At 41.0% G+C, this 15,080-nt stretch overlaps 1 protein-coding gene across 3 annotated transcripts in view; it reads right to left on the bottom strand.

Annotated features, from left to right (window-relative positions):
- trpm7 (transient receptor potential cation channel, subfamily M, member 7) overlaps window positions 1-14,688 on the bottom strand; it is a 33,575-nt gene extending 18,887 nt beyond the window's left edge. The window contains exons 1-11 of one of the 3 annotated variants that reach the window (XM_034558485.1): window positions 14,477-14,688; window positions 7,365-7,444; window positions 6,213-6,251; window positions 5,157-5,364; window positions 4,558-4,771; window positions 3,752-3,876; window positions 3,367-3,538; window positions 2,468-2,642; window positions 1,739-1,862; window positions 1,348-1,420; window positions 65-165 (exon numbers count right to left, since the gene is read on the bottom strand). In XM_034558485.1, the coding sequence (XP_034414376.1) occupies window positions 65-165; window positions 1,348-1,420; window positions 1,739-1,862; window positions 2,468-2,642; window positions 3,367-3,538; window positions 3,752-3,876; window positions 4,558-4,771; window positions 5,157-5,364; window positions 6,213-6,251; window positions 7,365-7,444; window positions 14,477-14,479 (1,314 nt within the window). In that variant the 5' untranslated portion in view covers window positions 14,480-14,688. The remainder of the gene's footprint in view (window positions 1-64; window positions 166-1,347; window positions 1,421-1,738; window positions 1,863-2,467; window positions 2,643-3,366; window positions 3,539-3,751; window positions 3,877-4,557; window positions 4,772-5,156; window positions 5,365-6,212; window positions 6,252-7,364; window positions 7,445-14,476) is intronic. The other 2 variants (XM_034558468.1, XM_034558477.1) reach the window with 2 other exon arrangements.
- Between the last annotated feature and the right edge of the window lie 392 nt (window positions 14,689-15,080).

Genomic DNA, 15,080 nt, shown 5'->3' with positions numbered 1-15,080 from the left:
CTAAAATCAACATCCATGAACAAAAACACACACATATACATAGACAATAAACACGCATACGTACCAGGAGCTGCTGTCCATACACAAATACATGATTCTTGGCTATGTCTACCCGGTCCCAGGCCAGTGTCAGGACCAGCTGATCGAAGGCTGATGCGTTTGTGCCTGAAATAAGCAGGTACAGCCGGGTGTAAACATCACAGACACACATATTAATTCCCAGGACACTAAAGCCTTATTAACTGTGTATTTCCTGTTAGCCAGCTAGCAGGATTAGAGGGGGTTAGTAGAGCAGGGCCAGGGCAGTAATACAGTCAATTACATACTAATACAGCAATGCAGCAGATTAGACTACAAAGTAAATCCTAATTCAGTCTACTGCTCTCTTCCACACTAATCTGCTTTATTGTCCTCGAGGAACCATCTGAATCAAATCACTATCACTGTACACGGAATTGATTGTGTGGCTGTCAAAACTGAAACTCAGTGGGCATTTGATTGGACTGAAATGACTATTGAACTCCAGATACCCTGAGATCTCAGGTAGGCTGTCTTTAAAAAAATCCACTTGCAGAAAAGAGGATGTATTCAGCATTAAACAACAGTGATGGCATTTCGTGTAACTCTTTCAAACTTCCCATTTAACATCCAGCCTGCTAAATTAATTGAATCGCAGTTAAAGAGAGAACGGTCTTAAAGCAGCACTCTGTATTCTTTAATAGGCCTGAGAGCTTTTGTACTCGTGGGTCCTTTTGAGGATGAGTTACTGTTTCACCAGGAAGACTGCGCCTTAGGGAGACAAATATTTGCCTGAGTGGGCCTTTTCATTTAGTCTGTTTGTCAGAACCAGTTTAAGTCAGTCACCCTCTTTTGTCTAAATAAACTTGAATTACAAGAATGTCTGCACCCAGCTACATTCAGTGCAAAACTTCTTTCAGGTGAACAATGTGTTACATACTTGAGATGAAGAATGCCTTTGTTCACACAACGGCTTGTCAGAGTTTTAAAAAAAGAGATCATTAAGTGGGTCTTTTTCTTCTAACCGCATTGCAACCAAGTGTAGAGAAGAGGAATACGACTGAGACATGCAGCTCAGTTGGAATAGGGAGGCCCTGTGAATGTGAGCAACATGATCTCCTCATCAACACAAAGAGAAGGGCACACAGGGTGGAACGCTGCTCTCAAAGCATATCTTTATCACAATGACAACATTACAAAGTCTTGAAATCTTTATCTCCCATTGCCAACAAACTCAGCATATGAATAGACTGAATCAACTTCATGTGACTCAGTTCCTTTGTTAAAGAAGCTGAAGCAAACAGGTTCAGAGAGAAGTCATCTACTAACCTTGGAGTAAGGCCCTCAGAATGGCTACATCAATGTCCTGGTGCTCGTCGGAGCTGATGTGAAACACAGTGATCTGTTTTCCAAGAAATATGATAGCACTTATCAACATGTTCCCACAGGCAATTATCCAGATGTCAAGAATTTGTGATACATCACTTTTTGAAAACTAACAGTGGGACAATCAAAGTAGTTTATGTGGCAGTGCTTCAATTGGCTCATTTTCTTGAACGCTGCTCTATTTCCTCTTATTTCTTGTTCGGTTTCCAGGAATTGTAATACACGACTCTTGATCTCTGCACGTTAATCACAAATTTTAAATGGGAGTAAATAAATAAAAACTGAAGGATAAGAGGTGTATGAACACGATAAAAACATTTTTACATGAATGTACCAATTCTTTGCTTTTCATGCACTCCATCAGAGTCTGAAAGAGGTGGATGGCATCACTCTGGCTGAAGTTGAAGGTTTTCTTGATGGTTGCGATGATGTCAGTCTCCACTCCATCGGGAAGACTCCTGTAGACGTTACAGTACAAGATGGTTACGGTCACACTGCTCAAACGCACACAGCTTTAAAACACTTAAAATATAGCTTAGAGTAATAAACTGCACCTACACTCCTGTGTAGGCAGTGCATGTGAGGCCAGATATTGCTATGTTCTTCTCCTGTAGTATGTACATTATATGCTTCCAAGATAGTTCAACTATAAAAACAAACTAAATACAGCAGTAAATAATTACAAGTAATTAAGTCCGTCAGCAGATTACTTTTAAATGCACTGTAACAAGTTCAACTATTTTCAACTCCCTTATAACAGACTGGGTTGGCTTGTGGCAGAGTAGAGGATTCATCCCTAACAGCATCATACTGCAAAACACCTGCTGAAACCTTGATTTTGATTAATTCTCTCTGGGTAACTCCTTCCTAATTAATACTACTGTTTCTCCATTCATTCCTTTCTTTCCAATCATCTGACCATTTATATTGTGATTACACAACGACAACAACAACATTAAAACTGTTTTTGAAAAGATTTAGCTTTGGAACGCCAACCACGGTTGTCATTTCCTTTCCCCGCCCACCCGTCCTTTGTGTGTCTGTGTGTGTGTGTGTGTCATACCCTCCCTCCTCGGTCTGCTTGTGTACGTAGGCCAAAATGTCAGCAGCACGGCCGGTCCCCTCACACACCACCACTGGGACAGGAGGGCTCTCCTGAAGGTAGTCCAGCACAGTCAGGATCACATTGGGACCCCCCTCAAAGATCAGGGCCACAACGGGAACACCCTGACCAATTCCTACAAGAAGAAGGACGAAGACTGAGCTTAATGTTTTGGTTTATGTTACATTATTATATTCAGCTTCAGTGTTATTCCCCTAATACAGCTCCACCTAAGTGACAGTTCATAAGCGGTTTAGATGATGATTTCTTACTATTATACATAATGTTTGATATAGGTGTCAATGATTCCAAATAACCGCTCAAAGGTAGTTTTCCTGGTATCTGTCAACTTTTATCGGTTGCACCTAAACCCAAGACACATATTACTTAACTGGTGAAAAAGCTATGCAAATTATTATTTGGATTTCTTTTGACCTACAACTGATGGATAACTTTCCGAAATTAAACATCCTAACAGCTTATGTGACAGCATCGGATTTAACCCGAACCAAATTGGTATTCCCACCTCAGTATACACTCCACATATCTGCACTTATAGTATTTTGTAAGCGTAACATAGAATTTAACTCTATTAGCTTGGATTTGAGGCACTGGCACACATTTTAAATGTCGTACAACACACTGTGGAGAACCTTTCTTTAAAGCCCCTGACAAATACAAACTTTATATGATGCCATGTATTGCAATACTTTAATGGGCCACATGTGGCATTTTCACTAGATGAGTTTACACAAACAAAGTCTTGGGCTCTTCTTCTGAGATACTGTAGTGACATCTTTTCTAGATCTAAAGTTATCATCAACGATCTCTTGCTTTAGTCAAGTTACAGTTTTTCTTACGTGCATGTATTCTTTGGAGGTTGATGTGCTTCTCCAGGTCCCGACGCAGTTGGACCTCAGCGCCGTACTTGCCCACTGTCCCATCATCCACCAGGAGGAAATGGGAATGCAGATTGTTGAGAACATTTAGTTTGCTGAGAGGGTTCAGCAGCGTCTGGTACGGAGCGATAATCTGCAGCGTGGACAGGAGAGTTTAGTTAAGAAAGAGAATAAAAATAACTTCAGTTTCTTTTATAAAAACATCCAATCGTTGACGAAATCTATCCCGCCATGAACAGACTCAAGATTAAAATCAATTGAGAGGTTATTAAGTATCTTAGGACTTGTCAAAATATGAAGAACTTTTGAGATAATAACAAAGCAGATTATAAGAGTTGTATCTTACGTCTCTGCCAATGAGATCGTTTCGGTTTTCAATGACTCCCCAGGGTGCGATCCCGATAGTGCAAATTTTCTTTGATGATCTTGAACAGTGTTCTTTGAGAGCGTCTCCCACATGCTTCGCTACACCTTTAAGAAGGATAAATTAAACAATCAATAAAAGTTAATTCCCCTTAACAAATATATTTTGCTTTAAGTCCATGACCAGTACAATTTTGATCTCCGGCAAGTACAAGTGTGCTAGATGGTGTAGATTCCATTAACGTGCAAGAAAATAGCCAAGACACTCAGCCTTCTGGTACCAAAATGCCGCAAGTTCTCAACAAGTACATTAGTCCCGGGTTGTTTGTGGACCACAATCCTCAGCTAATGGATCTCATGGATTCAGCAGTAATTTGTGATCCAGGAGACCATCCCAACTGGTCAGGCTGCCAGAGGCATTAGGAGTAATCACTGGTCTGGGTAATTGACCCTGTGAGTAATGATTTAAACACCATGATCAGACCACACCATCTTAACGCCGCGCTGTGGCTGCAGACACACCTCGGCCACGACACACAGCCAAATGACACGCTTAGAGCCCGGTATTACAACGTCTGCTACATCAGCGCATCACCCTCTGATGGTGTGTGTGTTTGTGCAGGTTTGAGTATAATATAAGATTGTCTGTGTGTTCCTTTAAAGAATATGCAAGTAAACAGGGGTGGAAAGTAAGTGTTATTTAGCTGCCATGTCTATTCAATAACAATTCTTTATTACACTAAGCTGTGTTTCAGCCGAGACTAAAATATTCTCTCCCTGACTACAAACCTGTGTTGACCCCTCCGGTGAGGATCCAGGCCCCGGTGGTGACGGCAGCTTTGACGAGGCCTTTGCCCACCACTTGCTTGAGGCGCGGGTGAAGCTCAAAGTTTTGAACTCCTCCATGGACAGAGATCAGGATCTTAGGAAGCTCCATATGCCACTCCTTCAGCATCAGCCGCAGGATGCTCTCAGGCCGCGAGTCGTGGGACAAACGCACATACTGCCCACGTTTGCACAGACACAAGAAAAGCATGTTAGCGTAACAATGTTTGGTTGAATGATTACCAAATGATTGATCAATAACATTAAAAAAAAAATAAAAATAATAATAATAATAATAATAACCAGTAATAAAGACTGGGACTTTTCCCATGATCCTTTTCACTATTTTGTGTCTGGTGGTTAACAATAGCATATGAACATAATATATAAGCATAATAACATTACCACACCGGGTTACATGTGTGTAAATAGTGTTCACAATGAGTCATCGCACATCTACATTAAAGAAAACACCTTCAAATACTGTGTAAGACTGTTTTATAACCACATCACACTTTTCATGAACAGCATGCCCTCCAGCAGAGAAGAATCTGCCATCCTACCTTGGCTCTGTACGAGTGAGACCCTCCCTGGAAATTGATGACACCATAGGCATCACTGGGGCTCGCCTCCGTGTGTTTTTCCACCGACCACTCCTCCAGCTCGGGCATGGACAGGTTGGAGTTTTCACCCAGCTTCACGTCCGAGTACTTCGTGGCCAAGCTGGCTGTGAAGCCAACGTGCTGCCGCACCAGCCGTCCACAGCAGCATCTTAAGGTGAAAATTATATTTCATTGACATAATAGTGTGAGTCATCGGATGTTGGTTCTAATAAAATGTTCTTATCTGTTGGTATATGTTACCCATTAGTTGTGTGCTTTTATGATATGGATCTGCATTATGTGTTTAATGTATTTTGTGCTTTATAAGTGAGTGGCTTTACTATTTTGACTTTCTCTGTCTTTGTTTGAAATATTAAGTATCGAATATGAATGTTTACTCCAAGAAAAGAAAGAAATAGAACAAAATGTACACTTTTATTGATCCCCGTGGGGAAATTCTTCTCTGCATTTGACCCATCCTTAGTTATTAAGGAGCAGTGGGCTACGCCCGGGGAGCAACTGGGGGTTCAGTGTCTTGCTCAAGGACACTTCAACATGCAACTATGGGGAGAGCGGGGATGGAACCGGGTAGCTTGTAGTTACGGGACGAAGCTTTGCGACTCAACATAAAACTCCCAATCTATTTCCTTATAATACATCCCGGAAATATAATGTGAAGAAAAATTTTTAAAAACATTATCCTCACAAACAACCATGATAACAAGGCGTGACTGACTTTAAAGAGCTTCACTGTTATTGTTGCTCTTCGATGTATTATTATTATAATTAATGACCAACTTCAGCTTTGTAGTTTCCACACCTCCTTTAAATACCTTCGGTGAGATTGTGCATCTTGACATAAAGCCAGGAGGTCAATTGTTTCCGTGGTATTAAACTATAAAATAATTGGCCCGCATGCCCTTTCTGGTGTAAAGTACGTGGTTAACATAGATTCTCTTAGACTAATCCTGACAGGTAACAAAGAAAGAAGGGAACAAATATCAAACAAATACCTACCGGACTAGCTGTTGGCAAATCTGGCATCCTGGAAGGCATCTGGAAAGTATTTCACAAAAAATAATTACTCATTGATTTTAGTTTTAATAAATACAAACCACTAAAATGTGGAGTCTGTTTGAAAAGACAAAGACAGTTATGAAGGTCTGATCTCTCCCCTCGGAAGACAAAGTTTGAGGACATTATGGAAGGTTATCTGTCAGCTGGGCAGGCAGCCCAGGTTGGCCTTTAACCATGAGCGGGTTGTGAAACATGCCAAGGGGACTCTCACTTTCATCAGTCACATGCAGGCCTGTTCAATGTGTCCATGTTCACCAACACCTTTGAATCATCTTTGAGCAGCAGCACGTACTGTAGTTAGCAAAGAAAACCCAGTGGCAAATAATTGATGTAAAAGAAAACACAGGAGTAACCAAGCATCATTGTGAGTTTACAAGAAGGACTGTGATTTCTTGAAAGTGTAACTAAAAAACAGGAATGGCTTACACACAAAGAGGTAGTTCAAATAAACATACGTTTATTTAAAAGTTTTTAAAAAAAATCAAGATCAATTAACATTTGACAAACAAAATGTTAATTTCTTCTTTGCCCGTTTCTTTATAGCTGGATGAATTGTACACCAGCTGCTGTACCTTTAATTTAGATATTTTGTGCGTGCTTCCCATGAACATGGTACATTGTGAATCAGTGGTCTGCATGCAAAGTCAATAAGAAGCCTTCTCCATACAACACGGCTTTGTAAGATTCCAGTAAGTCTGCAGGAAAATCCTGCTTCACATTATTACACACATTATTTTTACAATAAAACAAAAAGTATTACACAAATTTAACAGTAAACATGAAATGGACTTAATTGAATCCAATAATTCCAAAAAAAGAACTCTTCTTAAAATAGCTGACAGATGAGAAAAAAAGAAAGAAAATCCCACTCTAAGAAGATATAACACACAGGTGCATCACTGGTGTTCCCCCTCACTTAACGCTGTAATTACAGTGACAGACATATACATGAAGATTATGTGGAAACAGACTCATTTACTCTTTGGAGAGTAGTGGTTAGGGTTTGGGCCTACTTTAACACACATACCGTGCAATTACATCGTTTCTATGGTTATCAACACAAGGCACACTACAGTAGCTCTAAGCACATACCTGTGGGGGTCCTTTGACACTGGAAGTATGTACACACATTCCCGCTTGGTGAAAGTGCTTTCTATCCAGGGTTTCTGGGACTGCGAATAAAGAGAAACAGTTTCATATTGTGAGCAGTGGACTGATGTTCCTCATTTGTGTTCACAGCTTTATTATCTTTGCATTTAAATAATCTGCTAAAAGAGACTGTCCTGCTCATTTGTGTAGCTATTGAGTGCTCCTACAAAGAGTGCCGACATTATATCCATTGTAGTTTCACAAAGACAAAGAATGCAAGAAAAGAAAAAAAACATGGGGATAAATCAAAAGTGATAAACTGTCAGGTTTCTCTGAAAATAATAGAACATCCTCCTAAAAGGGGGGATTGTAACCTCTTAATCCAGGATTTAGTCTCTGAAAATCAAAAGGGATTAGAAGTTTAAATAATCCAAAAATAAAATATGAACAATGATGATAACTTTAGTTCAGGAGGCACATCAGCTACAGGTGCCTGCCAATTGTATAAACCGCAATCAAATATAATTCTGCGTCACTATTCCTTTAAAACAAGGATTTATGTCCCAGGAATTTTCAATTAAATGCCTCATGCCTTATTGTTCCCACCAGTACGGCTCAGAGCGATTAGCACCATTAATCCCTCCAAGCACAAAAGAGGGAAACCTGCAAACACCGTCACCTGCTTCCCACCAAAGCGTTTCAACTATTCGTGAAACTCAAACAACAGTATTACAACAACCAGGGATGGACATGTTGTGGACCAAGCAGTTACCAGCAAGTCATTTTCTGCTGCAGCAAATGATCCTCACTAGTCAACATTTCCATGTAGTCTAAATTTAAATCATCATCTCTCCTAAAAGTCTCTAGTCTCTGGTGCCAAGACTCCCAACCATAGTGACCCTGGTTCTATGCTGCCTACAACAAATGGTGTTTTTTACGGAAACATCTTCACCAACAGGTCATCCCACCGCTTGACCAGTGACACCGAGCCACTGAGCCTGTACCTTGATGTACTCCTCTTCATCTCTGTGTTTAAGGGCTTTGTACAGAAACATGCCAAGGCTCCTTCATGCATCTCCCGGACAAACCACAGTCGCCACAGCTTCCCCTGAGCACTGGATCATCGGCAACAAATCACTGTACTTCTCTCGGTCTCCGTCTCCCAAAAGAAGATTTCCATACGAGTCTCAAAGTCTACAGCGTTGACGTTACCAGACAGATTGACCCGAGTTAAAAGATGAGTGATCAGTGAGAGGTGGCACCCTCCAAAACTCCATCCACGGTTAATCTGTAAGAAGCCACTCGGAGGACGGATGAATGTGTCTGAGACCAACTAGATATTATACTTAGGCTGGGGAGAAAGAGACAAGGGAGGCGGGGGTGTGGGAGAGGATTAGTGGATGGGCAGAGGCCTCAATGATATATACCTAGTTGTCGACTGAGGACACACCACCAACTGTGACTAATGCACTACACACAAAACCTCTCCCAACAACACAGGCCTCGCACTTCTTTTGAAACTCATTTCCAAAAGAACAGCATACATTCATTTTAAAAACCTAATCCAACTCAAACTGTGGGCCACAAACTAACGTTTACCATGTGAACTAAAGAAACATGGAACCCAAAACATGGTAGAAAAACTGTGTTTTTGCTATTCAGACCGAGTCTTCCCCACGAAATAAATCTACAACGGGTGTTTCCACACAAAGCAATTTGATAGATGACCCACTTTTTTCTTCTCACAACATGGACAAGTTTGGATATGAGTTCGACAAAGTTTGCTTTGAAAGTGTACCTAATAATGTAAATATGACATTAAAATACCAAAATCTTGAGGGACACCATAGCAGTGGTTTAGTATCAAAACCATTTCGGCAAGAATTGAATTTCCAGCAATTTGATGGCGAGCACTGCTGTTCAAGAAACTGCTCAAAAACTCCTTTTCTTCAATATACACGGACGCTCAAACTTGTTTTAGCCCACAACTGCATGGAAGTAGTGGCATGTCTGCAAAGGGGAGACTGGTGGGTTTCCATGGAACCCACTTTCATTTAGATATCTTGAAATGAGAGGGGAAGCAAACAGCCTCTGTGGATATGGCCTTGCAAGTTTTGCCCTCGCCTACATTTGGCCCAACTTCGGAGCATTATTTAGCCACCTTCCCAACAAGCTAGCATGAAATAGTTGGTAGCAATGGATTCCTTAGGTTACCTTCACTCTTGAATTTCAGACTTCAGAGTTGTTGAAAGTATTTTTGGGCCGATGCTGAAATAACATAGTCTGGAGCCTTATTTACCAGCTGCTGTAAATAAACAAGACAACAGAAACAATCTGTATCAGCCAATGTGGATCTCCGACAATTGTCAATTGTTATTGTCAAAAAAAGTGATCAGGGGCAAGTTAAACATTCTCCATTGTTTGTTTTGCATTCTGATCCCGAAAACATTTTACTCTGTAGCCTGCCCTTTGTTATCATTACCTTGTAATTGTACACTACAGGTCGTTGACTCTCCAGTGCCCCCTTGTTCATTGAAATAGTGACCTAATCAGTGTCTTTCATTGGCTGTGGAAGAATGCTTTTAAAAAAACCTCTGGTGTCGTTGTCCCAATTAAACAAAGTGTTAATGATGCAAATGAAGCAGGACTGTGCTCTGCAAACCTGTAACCAGAAAGAAGAAAATAATTGAATACTTCATAGCTCCTGCCAAAAACACATACACACTCCACTTCCTCGCTCCCTCCCTCCCTCTTCCTCTCTGAGCTACAGTTTTTATGATTACTTTACTGTCAGAAATATAACCCAGACCCTTTCCAACTCCCTGGGTTCAACAATGTAGGATGCTCAAAGTTGTGTTGATGGGCGACTATGTTTGGTTGTGTGTGTGTGTGTGTGGCCAAGTTCATCTGCACCACCATGTGTTTATGGAAATGAATGTATCGAGAGACGCAAAAATCGGATCACAAACTGTCTTTTTAATTTACTGCAGTCATCCTCATACGCAGACTTTTTATTTTACCGTTGTCAGTCGCACACAGACACACACACACACACACACAGACTTTGCCCTTCCTTCCCCCTCCTCCTCCTCCTTTTTCCCAACAATGTAACGTGGTGGCTGCTCGACCCATCATTCCTCTGGCCCTGCCTGACGTAATACGGGGTGAGATAACATCTGGCTTGGCAATTCTACTACCCATTAGAAAGAGTGGAGGATATGGGGTCAGCACTTAAACGTGAGCACTAGCCAAAGAGAAGATTGGTTCTCAGAGAACCAACAGAAGCTGTTTTTCCTATTTGTTTTTGAGAAAGTGTAATGGAGTTTCCTTAAGGAATATACACAGATGCGGTAAAAGAAAACAAAATACATATTTAACTTAAAATAGGAGGACGAAGACACTAACTAGTTACTAGAGTGTAAGTAAAAAAAAAGTATAGATTTTCACAACAATAATTTCAATTGAACCACTGGTATATGGCTATAGTTATAAGCATGGACACAGAACTAGGGCAACCTCCACGGTACAGTGAACTCCTGTCATGAGTTTTCCAAGCCATAACCTTAATTCCTCACCGCTGTTTCTCTTCGCATTAAGTCACATCACAGGCAAACTGCAGTTCGGCACAACCCCCAGAGGTACTAAAAGTCTAGATATACACACAGACATTATATATTTTGGATTAGTAGCTTATTCAATTAGATGATATAAAGAAAATGTATCTACAATCATTTTCATAATCAATTAATAATTTCAGTAATTATTAAAGCCACAAAATTGGTTATTAGTTTTTTTTTTTTATGAGAATATTTGCTGGTTTCTCAGTTTCACAAGACAGTAAATTTAATATGTTGGTTGGACAAAACAAGTCAATTGAAGATCAAGAAAATCATCTTAGGTTTAAGTAAATTGAGATGGAAGTATTTCATTATTTTCTGGTATAGATCAAACATTTAAATCGAGAACGTAATTGGTAGATAGTAAATAGTTTGTTGTAGCCCATACAATCTACAGAAAAGCAGAGTATACCAACACAAATGCTGGTATCAGTCTTTAGGGAAGGACCAAGCTAAATCACACGTAATTTGTCAAGTGTTTCTTGTGCCGGACCAGGTCTCATGTCAACGTTACCTAAACAAACTGGAAGTCACAATTCACGTCTCTGAATAATGAACAGTCACATTGATAACGTGGCAGTTGTTTTAACATTTACTTTCAAAGCCATTTAAATAGTGTTGTAAATATGCTGTGTTTCAATGGAACAACTTCATGCAACAAAAATGAATGAGTGTATATATATATATATATATATATATATATATATATATATAAATAAAAGTGTGACATGTTAAACAGAGGTCGGCCTTACTGTTCAAATCAATCTGCAATTATTGCCACATCTCAGTTGTTTTGACATCTAATCCTTCAAAGGAATGTAAAATGGAGGCGAAAAAGTTTATTATAACAACCGGATAAGAAAATTGGTATCAAAGTGTAGTGGCTGCAATAAAGACTGAAAGTCAGCTCACAGTCATGAGGCCAAAATGTGACCAGCTCTCACCATTGTGCCCCGTAGGCATAGCTCTGAAAGACTATACAGTATGAGCTGATACCATGCTGGCATGCCACCCTGAGTCTTAGCTCAAAGCAGCTGTATAACCTAATAATGTAAAGCATGCGATGGCTATTCCATTTAACATCTGGAGCTAGTGGTTATGTGAGCCTATGAAAACCCAGGTGTCAGTATAGGCGATAGCGGCAGCTCCAAGTTACTGCTTCTATACCTCTTTGCTTAAATAACAGAGAGGGACTTATATAAGAGTGAACGAAATAAGATACCAAACCTCTTTGTGTACATTAAATAATAATAAACTGCAGCATAAGATATATTAAGTTGCTATTCCCTCCAGTATTTTGGGGTAGTACAAAGCACATGCAAGTCAGCTGCATGCCTGACCAGGAGCTACAGCTCTACAGAGTGAGGGGAAGCAGTGGGGGGGGATCAGCTGGATAAGATCTACAGGGGAGCACTCCATTCATAAAATCAACAAACTGATACTGTGACCATTTTTTTTAAAAAAACAATCCAGAGCCACTTGAAAACTTTATCAGTCTCATATTTTCCCCAACAAAAGTTCTGTGTGTGTGTGTGAGCGTGTGTATGTATGTATACGTATGTGTGGCAAACGGATTAGAGCGTGAGATAACAGAGCTCAGAGGCATGTCACAGTCACTCTACAGGCTGAAACAGGCTAACAGGCTGACACACACACACACACACACACACACACACACACACACACACACACACACACACACACACTAGTCTGGAGCACAACAAAGTGATGCAAGACCATTTTCTACCAACTCACAGGGTGCTAAACCCCAAGCTAATGACCAGTTCAACCATCCACTTTTACGTAAGAGAGACTGTGACTTGCAGTAATAAATCTCTATTACCATTTGTTGATATAGATTAAATCAAGCTGGCTGATCTGATGAACCAGACCAGGATTGATGAATCAGCATTAGTTCATTAGACTGCTTTCCAACCGCTCAGAGCAGCAACACAGAAGTTTCAATCATGTAAGCTGGGGCATGTGACCAACTCGGTTCAGCACTGTGGGAAATAAGACAGTTTTGCACTGAGGCAACAAAAAGCAATGGCTGCTCAGCTCAGAAAAGATATAGGCTATAAATCTATACCGCATTACGAAATTAGAGATCATCTTTTAATATGTTCATGTTACATGCCACAACATAGTAAGGCTAAATGATACCATCTGCCGAATGTATCCGACTGTTCAATTTGAGTTAAATGAGCGACAAATGTGTGCAGCTGCTTGGCCATCACATCCACATTATAAATGGTATTTCTTTTTTTACGCTGTGAGGCCGTCTTTTAAATAACAACATCTAAAATAAAGTTGGGTGATATGATAGAAATGTGCCCCTTGTCAGAGACCCACTTTATACTATCTCGGGGGTGTTCGAGACCATTGTGGGCAATGGTGCAAATTAATGAGCAGGATTGATGGATTGATCAATTTGATGAATAACTGTTATTTGTCAGGTCTGATCCACAATTGATTATCTAGAAGGTGTACCATATGACAACATAATAAATATCATTATCTCAAACGACACAACACGATAAAAGGATTGATCCACGCCGCTCTCTCCTAATCTAAACTCCCATCACATTGGTAATATCCAAGTACTGGTTATATTAGGATAGTTGATTTTTGTCATTATTGCCTTGTTGTCACACTGTAATAACAATAATAATGACTCACAACGTTGTCTACATGTCATCTTCTCTTTCTAGTCACACTGAGGTCCTCTGTTCGACCAGAGAAGACTATACAGGAACTAATGATGGAGAGGAGGAGGCCGGAAGAGGAAAAGTTGCACCAAACAAACACATTGAGACACGTTGAGACAACGTCTGTAGCGGGCCTACACCATTTACCTCTCACCAGACCGCTAACAAGTCACCGGTGCGCGTCCAGAGGTCTCACAAAAGGATTGAGGAGATGAAAGCACTATTTAAAACGCCACTAAACTTTCAGTCGAAACGGACGTGGCAGCCGCTCACGGCGGCATCGACTTGTTACTGGCAGTGACAGCGTGTCTTGTCCGACATCTGGTAGAAATGTGGCTTAAAACCAGTGCCAGCTGCTCTGAAGTTCACCCTACTGTCCGGTTTTCTCCGTCGTTTAACGGTAAAATAACCCGTTGCTAACGTCGGCTACCTGAGCTAGGTTAGTTAGCTTCGGTTAAGTACCTAGCATTTAGCTCGCGAGCTAGCTTATTCAGCTCGCGAGCGTTACGGGTGTGATTTCGGGGTGTATTCCTGCTAGACAGCGTGTCACCTTGTTCCCTTCCTTCACTACGTGGAAGTCTCGGTGTTTTAGTGGTATGGTCGGACAGTAGGCTCGGCTGACGGCTGGGTGGCTGACAGGCAGCATGCATGAGGGGGAGGTGGGGGTGGGGGGTGGGGGGTGGGGGGGAGACCTGCCACTCAAAATCGCCGATCAGTCACGACGGGACTCAAGCGCCAATTTGATAACACTATAAAAGGTTTAGTCGGCCACTAAGATCGGATCACGTACCATTCTCTTCACCGTTGAGACTCAGGAAGAGCTGCGTCGTGGCTTTTATCCATCTATCGGCGGTGCTCTCGGTTAGCCTTGGAAGGAAAGCCCAGTGGACGTTGGTGAGATCCGCTTCGGCTGCAGCTCCAACGGAAGGTTGCTTTTTCATAATTGTGCGACTCCAGACTGACGCTGCATGACGACCCGGCTGACTCAGCCAGCACACTGTCACGTGCCCGAGGCGGAGCCAGCGGCCACATGTGCGCTTTGTTTTAGTTCCTGATAATGACTAACAGCCAGCAAACAAAAAAAGAACACATTGTTTTAACTTCCCTCGTCCTGTCTCACTTGTTTAAAAGCCTGTCTGACTGATAATATGGCGACACAGCCGCACAGTTCCTCTTTATTATAAAGTAACCTTTCAAATATTTGTAATACTTCTATTACTAATAGCTTTATTAATCACATAGCCTAGTAACGCCAATGTTTTAGTCAGAAGTAATTTAGAAGAACAACGTTGTGGGTGGTGTTAATCCTCATCCACTTTATTTATTTGTACAACTCTTTAATTAATCAGCAAGACCACCCCGACTATGAAATATTTGCATACACCTAGACCGAA

This window comes from Cyclopterus lumpus, chromosome 3, assembly GCF_009769545.1.
Source record: "Cyclopterus lumpus isolate fCycLum1 chromosome 3, fCycLum1.pri, whole genome shotgun sequence".
Classification (NCBI taxonomy): Eukaryota; Metazoa; Chordata; class Actinopteri; order Perciformes; family Cyclopteridae; genus Cyclopterus; species Cyclopterus lumpus.
The sequence above is the reverse complement of the archived record's forward strand: the minus strand, read 5'-3'. Positions and strand labels throughout refer to the sequence as shown.